At 43.7% G+C, this 18339-nt stretch overlaps 1 protein-coding gene across 15 annotated transcripts in view; it reads left to right on the top strand.

The window, feature by feature from the left end:
• The window catches only part of SEC31A (SEC31 homolog A, COPII coat complex component), a 60013-nt gene extending 55681 nt beyond the window's left edge, over positions 1–4332 (top strand). For all 15 annotated transcript variants that reach the window (XM_070372601.1, XM_070372600.1, XM_070372597.1 and 12 more), the window contains 2 exons: positions 2029–2100; positions 3482–4332. In XM_070372601.1, coding sequence (XP_070228702.1) covers positions 2029–2100; positions 3482–3661 — 252 coding nt within the window. In that variant the 3' untranslated portion in view covers positions 3662–4332. The remainder of the gene's footprint in view (positions 1–2028; positions 2101–3481) is intronic.
• The last annotated feature ends 14007 nt before the right edge of the window (positions 4333–18339 follow it).

Here is an 18339-nt window from a genome sequence, read left to right as displayed (position 1 = left end):
CAGAACGTGAAACAGAAGCAGTATTATAACAAACTCGATAAAGACTTTTAATATGGTCCACATCAAAACATCTTTTTTAAAAAAAAGCTTTTAAAAATAGACAATCTTTAACTTTGCAGAGTCCTTAACAGTTCAGTGTTTTAGATATTGGAATCATATTCATAGTCAAAGCGACTGATGTGACTTAGTTTATTAGAGGATGTCTGGGTATTGGCAACAACAAAAATTCCACAAAGCCAGTCTTGTTCGAGATGAAATTTCAGTTTCTGCCAACAAGCATAATGTTTATTTAGTCACTGGCCAGTTGTCTGCTTGCAAACACAGCCTCTGGAGTTTGCTGTTTCATCAGACGTTGAGTATTAATATGTGCCGCCTTCTGCTAGTCTTTTGAAAAGCAGTTCGCTGTACGGACAGTATCAGGAGGGCAAAGGCAGGGGAAAGTTAACATAAACCTTAGCCCCTGGCATTCTGGGAGTGATAGAAGGACCAGGCAAGGAACAGAGAACGGGTGAAGCTGATAAACAGGCAGGTGTGTACTGTCTCCTGGCACACCTCTAAACAGAGAGGTCACCATCATGCAGAGTAGAGCAGTCCTAATGGGAGAACTTCAGTCTCCCTTCAGGCATGAGTCAGTGTGAATAGAAGCTGGCAGGACGCATAGGGCACGGCCTTGCTTAGTACACTTTTGTTGAGCTTCAGCTCCTCCAGGTCACAGTATCTGTCACCTCCTTTCTCGTGACCCAGGACCAGGCAGAAGATAAAGACAGACTGTTCCTGTCAGTATTTGAGGAAGAAGTTCTGACGCTGCCCAGGACTTTGAACCGTCCACAAAAGTCCATTTTAATGCAGTACTCGAAATCATGTTTATGGTTTCGCTTTGTTCTTATTTTCACTTCAGTTCAGTCCAAATGACACAAAGTCACGTTACAGCACGGCTTGGTTTGTAAGGCTGTCCTTGATGGCTTCAGCCTTTCCTCCCTCCTCTTCTGACATACGGACGTGCCTTCCTCAAACACAGCAAGACGGTGTCAGCATTGGAGGTTTTGTAGCTGCCCCTTCTACCCAGGGCTCTTCCCCAAAGAATGGCAGGGCTCCTGCTCTCTTGTTCCCAGTGCCAGCTCAGGTGTCCCGTGAGCCACCCGGACTTTCTCAGCACCTCGTGCTGCCAACACCGCCCACACCCTTACCCCGCGACCTTTCTTCATGCTGCTCGTCACCATCTGACCGCAGCGTATTGTTTAGTTATCTTTTTCCCACCCAATAGAATATGAGCTCCGTGAGACACAAAACCATCCCCAGCATGGCACACAGTAGGCATTCAATAAATACTGAAAAATAGTATCACTTCTAGGCATAATGTAGGTCATTAAGTTAATCACAGTATGATTTTAAACTTTGAGACTAGTTTTCCCTCACTATACTGAGTGCTGGAGAAGGGTAGGAGGACTCATTTAATTTAAGAACTCTTTTTTAACACTTCCCTCTTAATAATCTTAAGATGTCAGAAGATAATTTTCTCCTTTTTCTTCTTTTGGTGTTTTAAAGGCCCAGAATAAGATAGGATTAAATATACCAAATGTGATTGAGTGTATTCTTGAGGTTAAAAAAAGACCCCACAGTTCACCCATATGTTTGCTTCCTGGCTGCCGTAACATTCTTGTTTAATGCACAGTGACTGTTAGGCCTCCTTTTCTGTAGTGCAGGGCCCATTGCTGCCTCCAGGTGGCCCTTGCTGTTGCTTGTGGACGTAGTGTCGTTGGACACACACACCTCAAGTGTGTCGCAGAGCCCCTGAGATCCAGCCAGAGTCCCCTTGTGCACACCTCTGGCCCTGCCTGCCTCGATAGATAACTGTTCTCTGTTCTAATCATCTGTTCAAGTTCCTTGGTGTAAGGTATTGGCATTTCTTTATAAAACAAAGCTGTTCAACACCATGATTATAAGCTTTAGTGAAATGAGATGGGGTAAGTTCTTGGGATAAAAGTTATTGTTCAAATATAGCATCTCTGGTTTTTTTCTCTTCTGCAGCAAACCAAGAGGAAGCTAGATGATGCCAGCAAACGTTTGGAGTTTCTGTATGATAAACTTAGGGAACAGACGGTAAGTTCGTGGAAAAGAAGGGTTTATGATAAACATTTATTCCTGGTTGCTAGTCATATGTGTCGGATGAGCACTTGCATGTCATAGGTAGTGTATCGTATGTAGTGTGTAGTACATAGTATGGAGTGTGTTTGGGGGAAGAATGATCATGACGGCTACAGACTGAGCTTTGCTCTGTCTAAATCTTACATTTCAGTCATTGGGGATAAGGGCATAGGGCTGTATATGTGTGTGTGAGAGAGAGAAGTTTTAGCCTTTTTATAACAGAATATAAACTAGCCCACATTGGCTCTAAGGTTACTGGCCTTCTGTTCATATTTATGTGTGCCTTGAATTAAGAAATCAAAGAGTAGGCAGATACTCTGTTTTTCCAGAGACCAAATCTGTCATCTTTCTCGTAGTCTTAAGACTCTGACCCTTTTCTTTTACAATAGCTGTTACCCAAAGGCAACGCCAAACGTAGCCAGTGTGTGTACCTGTGAAGACAGTCAGCAGTGAGGAGCAGACACTGTGTCTTCTGTTCTCTGTCCCGCCACCTCTCCATGCCTCTCTAGAATTGTTTTGTTTTTTAATGAAAACACTTGGAGAGGAAAAAAAAAGTTGGAGTTTTTCATACTTTTGCATTTTAGCATTCCTCTTCCCCATCCCCCATATCAGTCCCATCAGATAAAAATAACCATTTAGCATGAGACCCCAACCAGAGAAAATTACTATAGCAGTGGAAAGGGGTGTCGCCCATGGACTGATCCAAAAAAAAAAAGTCTTCTCTGAGAAGTATGGAAGCCAAGTAATGATATGGAGAGGAAAAACAACTATAGGTCTTATGGTTTTAAGAGATGACAGGACTATAAAAAGCAGTTAAGAATGAGCAAATTGAGTCCATAACGAGGACTGTTGCCCTCCTGATGAAAGTGGACCAGGAATACAGGGTTTCTGTTGTCAACAAGGTCTTATAGTAAATTGGGCGCCTACTACAGGATGTCATGATTAAGACTCTAACTTCTTCATGTACAAAGGAGACACTTTCAGAGCTGTGAGGCTATATCTAAAGTAATGAAGATTTAAAGCTGTTAAATGGAGAAAGACATTAACTTTCCAATTTAAGGGAGGAGATCTGGCTGCTTTCCTCTAAGAAAATACCTAGCTGATCATCTGTGTGTAGTTCGTAAATAATTCCTTACATAAGTCATTGTGTCGTGGTTCCATTTTATAACTTGTGTGTTGTTTGGTCTGAGAAACTTTCTAGAACTGCTCACCAGTTTATTCATTTTTTTAAATAATGTATATTTCAAACTCCTGGTAAATGCCAGGGTTTCATGTTTATAGCAGGTCTCATGGAAGATTCTCCTTTAATTCGCTCTGTATTCCACCTTGATTTCAGCTTTCACCAACAATCATCAACGGTTTACACAACATCGCGCGGAGCATCGAGACCCGAAACTACTCAGAAGGCTTGACTATTCACACCCACATCGTTAGCACTAGCAACTTCAGCGAGACCTCCGCTTTTATGCCCGTTCTCAAAGTTGTTCTCACCCAGGCCAACAAGCTGGGTGTCTAAAGGACGGCTTTACTTTCAGCCAATATCGCCGTTTTTCCAAAGAAACATGTTTTAAACGATGATAAGATATGGACCAATCCTCCTTAGCATGTTTCCATAGCAGCCAGTCAAAACCATTCATGTTGTTTCTGCAGATGTATTCACGTTACTAGACCTGCTCAAAACCCTGGTGCTTTCTTTTGTTTTAATCTTTTATTGCCCATGATGATTTTCCTATTTCCTGCAAAAAATGGATTTCCTGGATTACACATAGTATGCTTTCCCGAAATATTCTGATAAAATCTGGTTTTTGAAACCTCAGTTTGCTCTTTGGAAAAGGAGCCTTTGGTTATGCAGTACGCAGAGCCGAAACTCAGTTTCTTTCATGTCCTCCCAACTTCCTCCATGTCGATCAGATTAAAGTGTGTAATCCTATTTGTGTGTATGTAGTCTTTTTTTTTTCTTTAAACAGCTACTCACAGTTTAAAGTTTTATTTTTTGTGTCTTTGGCTTCACTTTGGTCCTGAACAAATAACTAAATCTAAAAGAAGCTGCTACACAGATTTTAGCAAATACTAATGAAAAGTGGGATCACTGGCTTTAAGTATCTATAGGAAAAGATTGAACATTTTCATTCTGTAGAATGCATTGAACTTTTTTCTATTAATAAATGTTTTTAATATTCTGTTTGAGTTTTTAGACTGAGTTGTCTCCATTTTATATTTAGAAATTTATTCATCTTTTTTTTTTTTTTAAGTTACCTGTATCTCTGAGGTTTAAGTTCAGGAAGAAAACTTGTACTTGTTTTTTTGGCCATGCCATTCAGCATGTGCACGTCTAGTTCGCCGACCAGGGATGGCACCCACGCCCTCGCATGGGAAGCACGGAGTCTCAACCACTGGACCGCCAGGGAAGTCCTCAAAACCTCAACTTCTGTCAGCTTCCTGAATCAAAGCCAGACATTGTTTTCATCCAGTTTTCCTGTCAAATAATTTTATTGTAACCTATCTTAAGAACAGTGTGGTAAACAAAAGGTAAGGGTCCCCACAGACTTTTTTTTAAATTTAATTGTAATTTTAAATTGAATATAATCCAAGATTGCTATCTGTCATTTCACAAAACCTCACTAATTGTTACAAAGGAGGGACAGAGTAACTCTTACTAGGGACCCCCTTGGGTATTAATCATCCAAGAGTTTGAGACAGAGGGTGTGTGTGTGTGTGTGTGTTTGGTATCAATCATCCAAGAGTTTGAGACAGAGGGGGGTGTGTGTGTGCACGTGTGCGTGCACGTGCGCACGTGACCCCATGGACTGGGGCCCACCAGGCTCTTCTGTTCATGGGATTCTCCAGGCAAAAGTACTGGAGTGGGTTGCCATTTCCTCCTTCAGGGGATCTTCTGGACCCAGGGATCAAACCCATGTCTCTTAGGTCTCTTGCATTGGCACCCACAGACTCTTGAATCAGATTACTAATAATTTTCATTGTTTAAGCAGTTTTAGCTAAGTGAGTTGGAAAATTAGAAGGTAAAGAGTGTGACTACTGTGGAGAGAGCGATGCTGTTTCAAGGACTAAGTAGTTACCAGGCATTTTGCAGCCTAAGTGAATTAATTTGCAGGACCCTCTTAATTGCCTTTGCTGGGATTCCCTGCTCACAACATAAAACCCTGCTTTTAAAAATAAATGTAGTTTTGTAACTAAAAAAAGGAGGACCTCAACAGCATGTGTGAGCATTGGAGCCTCATGAGTAGGGTGATGTATCTGCTCCGTTGCCCTCAGCCTCCTGGGAGTTTGGTGGTCTAAGTCAACCCTACGACTCACTGAACTGGCAAGCTGAACTTCTAGACCTGCCCCTTGACTCGTGTCAGCCCATGACCCCATCAGAACAGCAAGCTGGCCTCTAGTAATTGTCTTGGTGTTTTGCCCTTACAGTTAGGATTTGTGTTATGGCTGCCGATAACCTTGACAATGGCACAGTTGGCAGGATTTGACAAAAAAGCATGTTCCAAAAGATGAGAAATTGGAGTAGGTGCTAGTGGGGTCCTGACCAACCCCAAAGATTTCACAAGTAAGAGTATAAAAAACTATTTGCCCCAACTTCTGAACAGCTGTTATCTCTCCTTTTTCAATACAGTATTGTAATTTTTCCCCCCACCATGGAGACATTTTTCCACATGTCTGATAAGCCTGGAGAAGTTTCGTATAAATGGATGCAAGTAAGACTTGAGCCCAAAGTACTGTTTAGTTTCTGAAGTATGAAGATAACAGGAGATGATAGGAAAAGAGCAGTTTTCCTTTTAAGGAAGCAAACAAGGAAAGGGGTGTGAGGCTGGGTGTTGGCTGGAAGACGGACCAGATCTCTGGGGACATGCTTTCTTATCGTGCATCTGCTCCTCTCCTCCACTCTGCGTGTGACCTTCTGGGCTGGGTGGGGTGGGTGTACCTTGGGCCTCGGCTGATGGAGACAGTTGTTCATTTGAATAGTGGGGCAGCAGGAAAGAAGTTGGGAACAACCACTCTGCACCTGATCATTGAGAGTCCAACAATCGTATATATTCCTTTGAATTCAGAAAATTCCCATGTACACTGGGAGGACAGAAAGACACAGTGGGATCCCTGGCAAGCAGGTGTGTGCTGTCTGTGTAACCCCTATCTGAAAGATGGAGGGATGGTGACTGGTTCACGCTTTTCTCATAAACACTTCTTACGAACCAGACTTGGGTTCATGTAAGAATGGCTGCAAGGCTGTCTGTTGACTGCTCAGCCACAGTAGAGACTTCGTTAGAAACTTCTCTAAAGAGGCAGCGCATCGCACACGCACACCCACATGTGCACACATCCTATTTCAGTTGTCTTTCCACTGCTGTGGTGGGCGGCTGCCTTCCCAACCATCAGCCCTGACGCGTCTAGAGGGGGGTTCATCAGATGCCAAAGGTGTCTCTCACAGGCAGGTGGCATCTCCGATTATCCAGTGAAAAGGCACTGTCTGTGCAGGGAAAATCTCAACTGTTGCCTCTAATAAATAAATGGTCCAAACTAGATTACAAAGAAAAAATGGTCAAATTAGCCTCCTGGCAGTCTGCTTGCTCTACACACCTGTCTGTAGCATCTTTTCTTCTTGGGGCTTTTGGTGACCACACCAATCACTCAGGCTCAGCTGAACAGTGCGCTTCTGAGCTAACTGGGGTCAGGCGGTGCCATTCCTTAATTTCCAGCTGTTTGCCTTTTTCCCCGTCAGGAGACAGGGAATGTGTGGGTTTTAAGCTGTTGAAACAGATCTTGAAAAACCTAATAAAATCAAATAAAAGGAAATAGACTTTGGTTTAACCGTGGTACATGTTTTTTGCACCCCGGATTAATGTTTCCAGTGGTCTGCTAAAGTAGTTATTTAGCAAACAATGTTAATGAATCTCCTCAAATGACTTTGTACAAACATCATTACTCAGTAATACCTCAGGTCATTATTTTAATGGAGAAGACACCTTGCTGAATTTGAATTCGATTTTTGACTGACGTTCCACAGGCTTAGAAGCCCGTTGTGCATCAGGTCGGCCTGACTGCTTTCATTGCTGGTGCCTTATAATTTCCCATTCTGTGAGCTTCTAAAGCTACCTTTTGTGAATCAGTGGGCTCACACTGTGCAGTTAGGAGAGGGAGAGGCCTTGTGAAATAGAGCAAACGTTCCTGTTTCCAAAAGACCCAAGAGCTTGTTGGATTTTTGGTTATTACATATGAAGTTAAAGGCAATGGAACTTGTGTCTCAGGTATATCCATGTTATTGCTTACATATCTTTAAAGGCTATTACATTTCCTAGCTCCTGAGAGTGGCCTCTTAGTGTTGTCATTAACTTTGTTTCTTTACTTCGTTAAATACTTCTGAAGTCCTTTACTCAGTTCAGTAGAGACTTCATGTCCAAATGGATATCCTTCCAAGTAGGCAATGTAAGTGAATCAGTAGGGAGCCTATCATAGGATCAAAAAGGATTCAGATTTGATGAGAAAACGTCCAGATTTTTTTTTTTTCCTGAATAGTGCAAGGGTAGTGAGTGAGTATATAATTTAAAGGCGCCACTAAGGATGCCCAGTAAATATGATTGGGCTGATGGTGAAAATAATTTCATCTTGTACTTGGTCCAATAAAGGAACTACCCACTCCAGGAAAATTAGAATTTATGGTGGAATCAAATCCAAAAACAGATTTCAGTACTAAAGAACGAAAGCAACCACCTCCTAAAAGTGACCTAAAAATAAGTTGCTTTCTGGATTGTTGCCGTTTTAGTCGCTAAGTCCTGTCTGACTCTTTGCGACCCCGTGGACTGTAGGCCACCAGGCACCTCTGTCCATGGGATTCTCCAGGCAAGAATACTGGTGTGGGTTGCCATGCCCTTGCCCAGGGGATCTTCCTGACCCAGGGATCGAAGCCGGGTTTCCTACAATGCAGGCAGATTCTTTTCCATCTGAATCACCAGGCAACTTCAGTTGCTTCTGCTTGGGTGTCATGCCTACCACCTGCCTGATCAAGTTCCTGCCCAGAGACACAGGGTATCAGAATCGGCTGGCCCAGGTTATCTGCTCGCCCAAGCAGAGTGATGTTAAACCCACCAGAACCACATGAAGTGGTTTCCTAAAGGAAACGGTGCCATTTTCAGGAAAAGAGTGGAGAAAAGAGTAGGCAAAATGCTCCATTGCCTCCTGTAGATCACAAAAGGAAAGTTACGGTACCAGGGTTCTAGACTAGAGAGTCACAGTAAAAAGCTATTGGGGAAATACAGATAACAAGGACCTACTGCATAGCATGGGGAACTAAACCCGGTACTCTGTAATAACCTATATGGGAAAAGACTCTGAAAAAAAAATGGTATATGTGTAACTGAGTCACTTTGCTGTACACCTGAAACTAACACAACATTGTAAATCAAAACATTGTAGTCCAAAAAAAAAATAGATGTGTTTGAAAAGAAAGCTGTTAGGGAGCCCACTGCATCCCAATGGCTTAATTGTAACTTCACAAGGGGCAGTGCAGAAGAGAACCTATCAGAGTCAAGGAGCTGGGTTCCAGTGTCTTCTCTGCCACTTAACTGTTGGTCAAACCACCTCACTTCTTTCTCCCTCCATTTCTCACCTGTAAAATGAGAGGGTAGGACTAGATGATCTCTAAGGGTCATCCCAGGTGGCGCTAGTGGTAAAGAACCCCTCTGCCAATGTAGGAGATGCGAGAGACTCAGGTTCAATCCCTGGGTAGGGAAGATCCGCTGGAGGAGAACATGGCAACCCACTCCAGTATTCTTGCCTGGAGAATCCCATGGACAGAGGAGCCTGGTGGGCTATAGTCCATGGGGTCACAAAGAATCAGACACAACTGAAGCGACTTGGCACGCTTCAGTGCTAAGTTCACTTCCAACGCTGGGAGTCTGTGATCCACCTCCTTCTCACAGCATCTTTGTATCAATATGTTACATTCCAGAAGGAATGGAAAACAAATTTTGTGATAAGCACTGAAGCTTTGAAGAAATATGATGAAAACAGCTCAGGCCTATTTATATTTGGAAACTTTTTTTCCTCTTATAGTTTCTAACTGGAGAAAAGTCAATGCAACACTTTCCTTTGTTGGAAATGAATGGCAGGCATTTAAGAAATAGTTGGTAACTTGTGGACTTGGGGACAGATGTGTTTGCTTGGCCTTGAGGTCCTTAAGTAGTGAGTCCCGCAATTAACTTTTCTAAAACCCATTTGTTCCCTCACATCAAGAATACGCCCCATTTGACCACACAGAATATTCGCGATGAGCCAGTTTTCCCTCTGGTGCTGCAAATCTGGGTCACCCTTTTGACATTCCTGAACTCCACTGACAAATGCCCTCTCCGGGCTGGAAAACCACAGGGCCTTGGCCTTCAGAGCAGCCCATGGTAACTGACACAGTGGGAGGACAAAGAGGTCATTGACACAAAAACAATGACAGCAGCTAACGCTGAGAAGTAAATAAGAGCTTCTCTGCATTTATCTGCCCTTGGAAAACCAAAATAACGATCCTGAACGAAATGGGGGTGGGTGTTGTGGGGAGAAGGGAGCCGGAGAGCTGGAAGAGATGTGGGTGAAAACTCAATACTATCTTTCTTCTGCCACAACAAAAGGGATTGTTCTTTTGTTTCAGAGAGCTGGCATTTAGGGGCTGGGAGAGAGACAGATAGAGGAGGAGTGTGTTTGGTTTGTGGACCTTGTTTTGAGCCAGATGTTGGTCACAGGGGGACGTGGTGGAATATTAACAAACCTCACGTGTCATGGCTGGGTCATAAAAAGGATGATTCCTCCATAGCATTTGTTAGAGCCTGCGGCATACACTCCTTGTATTTTTTTAACTGGAGGATAATTGGACAATATTGTGTTGGCTTCTGCCATAAAACAACACGAATCAGCCATAAGTATACATATATCTCCTCCCTCTTGAACCTCTCCACACCACCCCTCTAGGCTGTCACAGAGTACAGTGTGGAGCAAAGCCTGTGTTACACAGCCGCTTCGCATTAGCAGTCTAGTTCACATATGGTATAGTGTATATGTTTCAACGCTAATCCCTCAATGCGTCCCACCCGCTCCTTCCCCCTATGTGTCCCAAGTCTGTTCTCCATGTCTCTATTCCTGCCCTGCAAATAGGCTCATCAGTACCATTTCCTGACCATTTTTCTAGATTCCATGGACATTGTGGCATACACTTCTTGTAGTGATCATTTGATTCCTCTTTGCCTCGCCTACGGGGCAGTGAGTCCAGGAGCACAGTCATGTACTCTTCTGAACCTGGAGCTGAGCTCAGTGCTTGCTTCTGGAGACTAAATAGACAGATGCCTAATGAAGGCCTGTTCACTGAGTCAACCTGAAAACAACTTGGAAAGATGCTCGAGGCAGGATGTCACTGACAAGTGACATCAGAGCTGGGTTTGGGTTGGTTTCAATACTCAGTGGTTTTTTGTTAAGTGGACCCCCTCTGATCTATGAATTGGGAACTAAGGGCCTTCATGGGCTATTTCCAAGGCCAGTTTCCTGCTGCCAAATTGCAGCACTCTCCGAAGAGTGGTCAAGAAAGGGGGGAAAGGGTCTGAAGCACTAAGGCAGGGGGTTTTTGTTAAAGGAAAACCCCTTCCTGGGCTTCCCTGGTGGCTCAGTGGATAAAAATCTGTCTGCCAATGTATAAAATCTTAATGGGAAAAATTTTCCAACCCATTTAGTACAGAAGCAGGAATGCCAACCCTCCTGTGAATGGAGGACGCTGAGAAGATTTGCATTTTCTATCCACCGTGGTGTTGCTGTATCTCAAACCCAATCTTCCCATAATCTTGGAGGCTAACTTCCCAACTTCATGCTCCTCTGAAATCACTCTCATCTAAAGCCTGTGAGTGGTTTTCTCATCCTGGGATCAGAAAGAGGGTTACGTTTGAAATTTCTGTCCATGCACCTCACCCGAGAGGCAGGCTTTCTCCTCACGCCCCTGCCCCCACCCTCTTCATCCAGAGCCCATTCCTTCCTGAGCTGGAGGAGTTGCCCTAAATGATTACCTCTGGTAAAGGAGAGCAGATTTTATTTCATAGTTCGCTTAGGGTTAAGCGAATCTGGAACCCCTCCAGTTCACCCAGTCGTGGGCCCCCAGAAGCACCATGGCTTCCTGGCCAGGCACGCTTTGCAACTGCATGAAGCCTATCTCTCTGGCCTGATTAAAAAACCATCAGATATCCAGCACTTATGAGGCATCAACCCCTGTCCCGAGCTCTAGTCCATTGAGGAAAGGGGATGTCTTCATTTTGCACATGAAAAAAAAAAGTTAGATCATTAGGTAAACTGCACAGAGACCATTCCCAGCATGGAGCTGTCTTATTCTTATATTACGTAGGATGAAACTGAAGAGTTAAGAGACCGTCATCGTCCCCAAACCACCAGAGTACTCAGACTGGCTAGTTCAGAGTGGTGAGGCCAAACTCAAACCCAGTTTTCAGATGCCAACCTGGATCATTTTCTCAACACTAGTTCCTGTTGCCAAAATATAGGTTTACTTAAGAAAACCATAGGCATGTAAATCCACAAGCCAGGAATTGAGCTTGTGCCCTTGGCAGTGAAAGTGCAGAGTCCCAACTGCTGAACCACCAAGGAACTCCTTTCCCTCCACAAACATCTTTTTAATTGGAATATAATTGCTTTACAATGTTATGTTAGTCTCTGCTATACAACAACGTGAATCAACTCTGTGCTGTGCTGTGCTTAGTCGCTCAGTTGTGTCCGACTCTTTGCAACCCCATGGACTATAGCCTGCCAGCCTCCTCTGTCCATGGGGATTCTCCAGGACTGTGGGATTCTCCAGGATTGTCCAGGGGATACTCAAGTGGGTTGCCATACCCTCCTCCAGGGGATTTTCCCAACCCAGGGATCGAACCCAGGTCTCCTGTATTGCAGGCAGATTCTTTACTGTCTGAGCCACCAGGGAAGCCCTTAATCAACTATAAGTGTACACATATCCCCTCCCTCCTAAGTCTCCCTCCCACGCTCCAGGTCATCACAGAGCACTGAGCTGAGCTCCCGGGGCTCTACAGTAGTTTCCCACAGGTTAACTATTTTACGCATGGCAGTGTACACATGTCAGCGTTACCCTCAGTCCGTCCCACCTTCTCCTTCCCCTGCTGTGTCCACCATCAAATATTTTGATGCCTTTTTTTTTTTTTTTAATTTTGTGTGTACCCTTTAGAGGAATACAACCTTAGATAGACAGTCAATCCTTTGCCAGGCTCACTTCAGTCTCTGAGCCGATCCTTGCACAGATTTCCAACTCAGAGTCACTACCAGGTCATTCTATCTTTCAGGGCCTTGTTGGCTGCTACCCACTCCGAGAAGCCCATCTGACCATGCCAGACCACACACCTCACCAGCAAGTCTTACTCACAGTTTCTATAGGCAGTGTTGCCATCCAAGACTTTCATCTTCTGTCTTCTTTCTCTCTCTCTCCCTGAAGCAACTTCTACTCCAAGGCACATACTACTGGCCAGAGCCTCAGCCCCTGGCTATGACGGTTTTCTTCCAGGATCTCTCAGAGTTGTTTTTTCCAGTAGTCATGTACAGATGTGAGAGTTGGACCATAAATAAGGCTGAGCGCTGAAGAATTGATGCTTTTGAACTGTGGTGCTGGAGAAGACTCTTGAGAGTCCCTTGGACTGCAAGGAGATCCAACCAGTCCATCCTGAAGGAAATCAACCCTGAATATTCATTGGAGAGACTGATGCTGAAGCTCCAGTACTTTGACCACCTGATGCAAAGAGCCAGCTCATTGGAAAAGACCCTGACTCTGGGAAAGATTGAAGGCAGGAGGAGAAGGGGACAACAGAGGATGAGATGGTTGGATGGCATCACCAACTCGATGGACATGAGTTTGGGTAAACTCTGGGAGCTGGTGATGGACAGGGAGGCCTAGCGTGCTGCGATCCATGGGATCGCAAAGAGTCAGACACGACTGAGTGACTGAACTGTCATTAAGAGTTCACATGCTGCAACTAAGACCTGACACAGCCAAATATATATATATATATTTAAGTTATTTTCTCCACCCTAAACTTTTGCTGGGTTCCAGGTCTATATGTATATTTAACAGCCTACTAGACAGTTTCACCTGGATGTCCAAAACAAGACTTTTTTTTTTCCTTATTGAGCTTGCTCCCATTTCTTCAGTCCTGTCCCCAAAATGATTGATAAGATAATAATGCTGATGATGACTAATATTTATGGATTCCTTACTACATGCCAGATACAGTTCTAAACTTCAGTCACCATGAAAATATTGTAAGAGAGGCATCATTATCCCCATTTCACAAAAATGGTAATAAACACAGTATGATTTGGTACTCAGTAAGTGGCATTGTTTTTAACCTGAATACCCAATCCAGAGACCCCCAAAAGAATCCTGTCCTTTATATTTCTCCTCCTTCATGTTCAGTTAAGCATCAAATCCTGTTGGTGCTTCTCTTTGCGTTTCTCTGGCTTTATCATCTCCTCTCTAACACTTCTTTTTCACAATCTGTACCTGTGTCTTACTTCAGATCCTCCTCATCAACTGACCAGATTCTTAACATGGTGTCCTAATAGCTCTTCTTGCCTCCAGTCTTAGCTCCCTCTACTTGCCGTCCAGTCATTCTCCACGGCTCCTCTAGAGTGGTCCTGCTGAAATGCAAGCTTGATCATATTATTACACTGCATAAAGCCAATCAGCGACTCCCCTCACCTACCACATTGCTTGCTCTGCAGGGCACGAAAGACATCCTCCATGGGCTGCCCACTGCATGACTTTTCATCTCCATCTCGCACTCTTCCCCCACTTTCGCTTTGGATATTCCAGATACTTCTCTAAGTGACAAAGGCAAAAGCTTTTGCTCACACTGCTTTCTCTGCCAGGAATGCCCTCCACCATGTCTCTGTCTAGTAAACTAGTCATCCTTCAAAACTGTGCTGTCTAATATGTAGCCAGTAGCCACACAAGGCTACTCTGAATTAAGATGTGCTGTGCAATGGCACCCCACTCCAGTACTCTTGCCTGGAAAATCCCATAGACGGAGGAGCCTGGTAGGCTGCAGTCCATGTAGTCACTAAGAGTCGGACACGACTGAGCGACTTCACTTTCACTTTTCACTTTCCTGCATTGGAGAAGAAAATGGCAACCCACTCCAGTGTTCTTGCCTGAAGAATCCCAGGGACGGGGGAGCCTGGTGGGCTGCCGTCTATGGGGTCGCACAGAGTCGGACATGACTGAAGCGACTTAGCAGCAGCAGCAGCAGTGCTATAAGTATGCTCACACTCAGTTGCTAAGTTGTGTCTGACTCTTTCATGACCATGTGGACTGTATGGAATTTTTCTGGGCAAGAATACTGGAGTGGGTTGCCATTTCTCACAAAATGGAATATTATTTGGCTTTGTTTTAAAAGGAAGGAAATTCCGACACATGCTATAATATAGATGAAACTTGAAGACACTATGCTAAGTGATCTGAACCAGTCACAACAAGGCAAATACTGTACTACAAAATATCAGAGGAGTCAAACTCAAAGAAACAGAAAACACAATAGTGGCTGCCAGGGAATAGGGAGACAGAAAAATGGAGAGTTGTTTGATGTGTATAGGGTTTCAGTTCTGCTAAGTGAAAAAGTTCTACAGATTAGTTACACACCACTGTAAATACATTTAACACTACTGAAGTGAACACTTAAAAACGGTTAAGATGGTAAATCTTATGCTCTGTATACTTTACCACAGTGAAATTTTTTTTAAAATCAAGTTCCAAAAAATGAAAACCTTTCCTGGTTACCACAAACCTCCTCCTCTCTCAGATCAGATCAGATCAGATCAGTCACTCAGTCATGTCTGACTCTTTGCAACCCCATGAATCGCAGCACGCCAGGCCTCCCTGTCCAACACCAACTCCCGGAATTCACTCAGACTCACGTCCATCGAGTCAGTGATGCCATCCAGCCATCTCATCCTCTGTCATCCCCTTTTTCTCCTGCCCCCAATCCCTCCCAGCATCAGAGTCTTTTCCAATGAGTCAACTCTTCACATGAGGTGGCCAAAGTACTGGAGTTTCAGCTTCAGCATCATTCCTTCCAGACAAATCCCAGGGCTGATCTCCTTCAGAATGGACTGGTTGGATCTCCCTGCAGTCCAAGGGACTCTCAAGAGTCTTCTCCAACACCACAGTTCAAAAGCATCAATTCTTTGGCACTCAGCCTTCTTCACAGTTCAACTCTCACATCCATACATGACCACAGGGAAAACCATAGCCTTGACTAGACGAACTTTTGTTGGCAAAGTAATGTCTCTGCTTTTGAATATGCTATCTAGGTTGGTCATAACTTTCCTTCCAAGGAGTAAGCGTCTTTTAATTTCATGGCTGCAGTCACCATCTGTAGTGATTTTGGAGCCCAGAAAAATAAACTCTGACACTGTTTCTACTGTTTCCCCATCTATTTCCCATGAAGTGGTGGGACTGGATGCCATGATCTTTGTTTTCTGAATGTTGAGCTTTAAGCCAACTTTTTCAGTCTCTTCTTTCACTTTCATCAAGAGGCTTTTGAGTTCCTCTTCAGTTTCTGCCATAAGGGTGGTATCATCTGCATATCTGAGGTTATTGATATTTCTCCCAGCAATCTTGATTCCAGCTTGTGTTTCTTCCAGTCCAGCGTTTCTCATGATGTACTCTGCATAGAAGTTAAATAAGCAGGGTGACAATATACAGCCTTGACGAACTCCTTTTCCTATTTGGAACCAGTCTGTTGTTCTATGTCCAGTTCTAACTGTTGCTTCCTGACCTGTGTACAAATTTCTCAAGAGGCAGATCAGGTGTTCTGGTATTCCCATCTCTTTCAGAATTTTCCACAGCTGATTGTGATTCACACAGTCAAAGGCTTTGGCATAGTTAATAAAGCAGAAATAGATGTTTTTATGGAACTCTCTTGCTTTTTCCATGATCCAGTGGATGTTGGCAATTTGATCTCTGGTTCCTCTGCCTTTTCTAAAACCAGCTTGAACATCTGGAAGTTCACAGTTCACATATTGCTGAAGCCTGGCTTGGAGAATTTTGAGCATTACTTTACTAGCGTGTGAGATGAGTGCAATTGTGCGGTAGTTTGAGCATTCTTTGGCATTGCCTTTCTTTGGGATTGGAATGAAAACTGACCTTTTCCAGTCCTGTGGCCACTGCTGAGTTTTCCAAATTTGCTGGCATATTGAGTGCAGCACTTTCACAGCATCATCTTTCAGGATTTGAAATAGCTCAACTGGAATTCCATAACCTCCACTAGCTTTGTTCGTAGTGATGCTTTCTAAGGCCCACTTGACTTCACATTCCAGGATGTCTGGCTCTAGATGAGTGATCATATCATCGTGATTATCTGGGTCATGAAGATCTTTTTTGTACAGTTCTTCTGTGTATTCTTGCCATCTCTTCTTAATATCTTCTGCTTCTGTTAGGTCCATACCATTTCTGTCCTTTATCGAGCCCATCTTTGCATGAAATGTTCCTTTGGTATCTCTGATTTTCTTGAAGAGATCCCTAATCTTTCCCATTCTGTTGTTTTCCTCTATTTCTTTGCATTGATCGCTGAAGAAGGCTTTCTCATCCCTCCTTGCTATTCTTTGGAACTCTGCATTCAGATGCTTATATCTTTCCTTTTCTCCTTTGCTTTTCGCTTCTCTTCTTTTCACAGCTATTTGTAAGGCCGCCCCAGACAGCCATTTTGCTTTTTTGCATTTCTTTTCCATGGGGATGGTCTTGATCCCTGTCTCCTGTACAATGTCAGGAACCTCATTCCACAGTTCATCAGGCACTCTATCTATCAGATCTAGGCCCTTAAATCTATTTCTCACTTCCACTGTATAATCATAAGGGATTTGATTTAGGTCATACCTGAATGGTCTAGCGGTTTTCCCCTACTTTCTTCAATTTAAGTCTGAATTTGGCAATAAGGAGTTCATGGTCTGAGCCACAGTCAGCTCCTGGTCTTGTTTTTGCTGACTGTATAGAGCTTCTCCACTTTGGCTGCAAAGAATATAATCAATCTGATTTCAGTGTTGACCATCTGGTGATGTCCATGTATAGAGTCTTCTCTTGTGTTGTTGGAAGAGTGTGTTTGTTATGACCAGTGCATTTTCTTGGCAAAACTCTATCAGTCTTTGCCCTGCTTCATTCCGTATTCCAAGGCCAAATTTGCCTGTTACTCCAGGTGTTTCTTGACTTTCTACTTTTGCATTCCAGTCCCCTATAATGAAAAGGACATCTTTTTTGAGTTAACTACTCCTTCGTCATGCCCCCACTTTATCCTGCACATACCACGATTAGGACTCTTATCACATTTTTGGTAATGATTTGTTTGACAGGATAAAAAGGTTACTGTTCCATGAGTGAGATGATCACTCATCCACTTCTAGGGTCTTGACCATAAGCTAAGAAAATATACTAGGGTCTTTGGCAAGATGGAGAAAAGAGACAGTAGTCCTGACGGCATAACATACTACAGGGGATGTTCATTATTAGCAACAGGATACCTTGTTTCTGTAGAGGTTTCACTCTGAGGCTAGACCTGGAGGTTCTGTTTTCTGTATTATCTGAAGGGCCTGAAGAGCACTTCCTCCCACCTCCAAAACATAAAAACCTCCCCCTCCCCATCCTGAGTTCAACCAGCTGAAGTGGTTGGCACTACCCAGTCCGACCTGTGAGCAGGACAACAGGAAGATGCTCACTTAAGACAGATTCAAGCTAGAGTAGTTTAACTAACAGATAAGGGTCTCTGAGGCCCCATGAAGAATGATTTGGCCATCCCCCACCCAGACTCTTTGTAGGTATTGGATTGGGCAAAAAGTTCATTCAGGTTTTCCAGAAAGTCTTACAAAAACCCAAACAAACTTTTTGGCTAACCCAATACATGTGATGCCTGACGATAATTTTTTTTTTTTTTCCAGATAATGGACTGGACCTTGCTGCCCTTCCCAGTTCATAGCCAAGAGGTAACATTTCTTTAATCTGTCTTCTCTCCTAGATGGAGAGCTCCTTTAGGGCAGGGACCACATCTTATCCATCCTCGTATCCCCAGCATCCATCAGTTCTAGCACCTAGCAGGTACCTAATACATGCCCAACCAATGACTGAGTGGTTAGAGTGATGGTGGGGTGAGTCATTACGATAAC

The sequence above is a fragment of the Bos mutus genome, chromosome 6 (genome assembly GCF_027580195.1).
Source record: "Bos mutus isolate GX-2022 chromosome 6, NWIPB_WYAK_1.1, whole genome shotgun sequence".
In the NCBI taxonomy this organism is placed as follows: Eukaryota; Metazoa; Chordata; class Mammalia; order Artiodactyla; family Bovidae; genus Bos; species Bos mutus.
The sequence above is the reverse complement of the archived record's forward strand: the minus strand, read 5'-3'. Positions and strand labels throughout refer to the sequence as shown.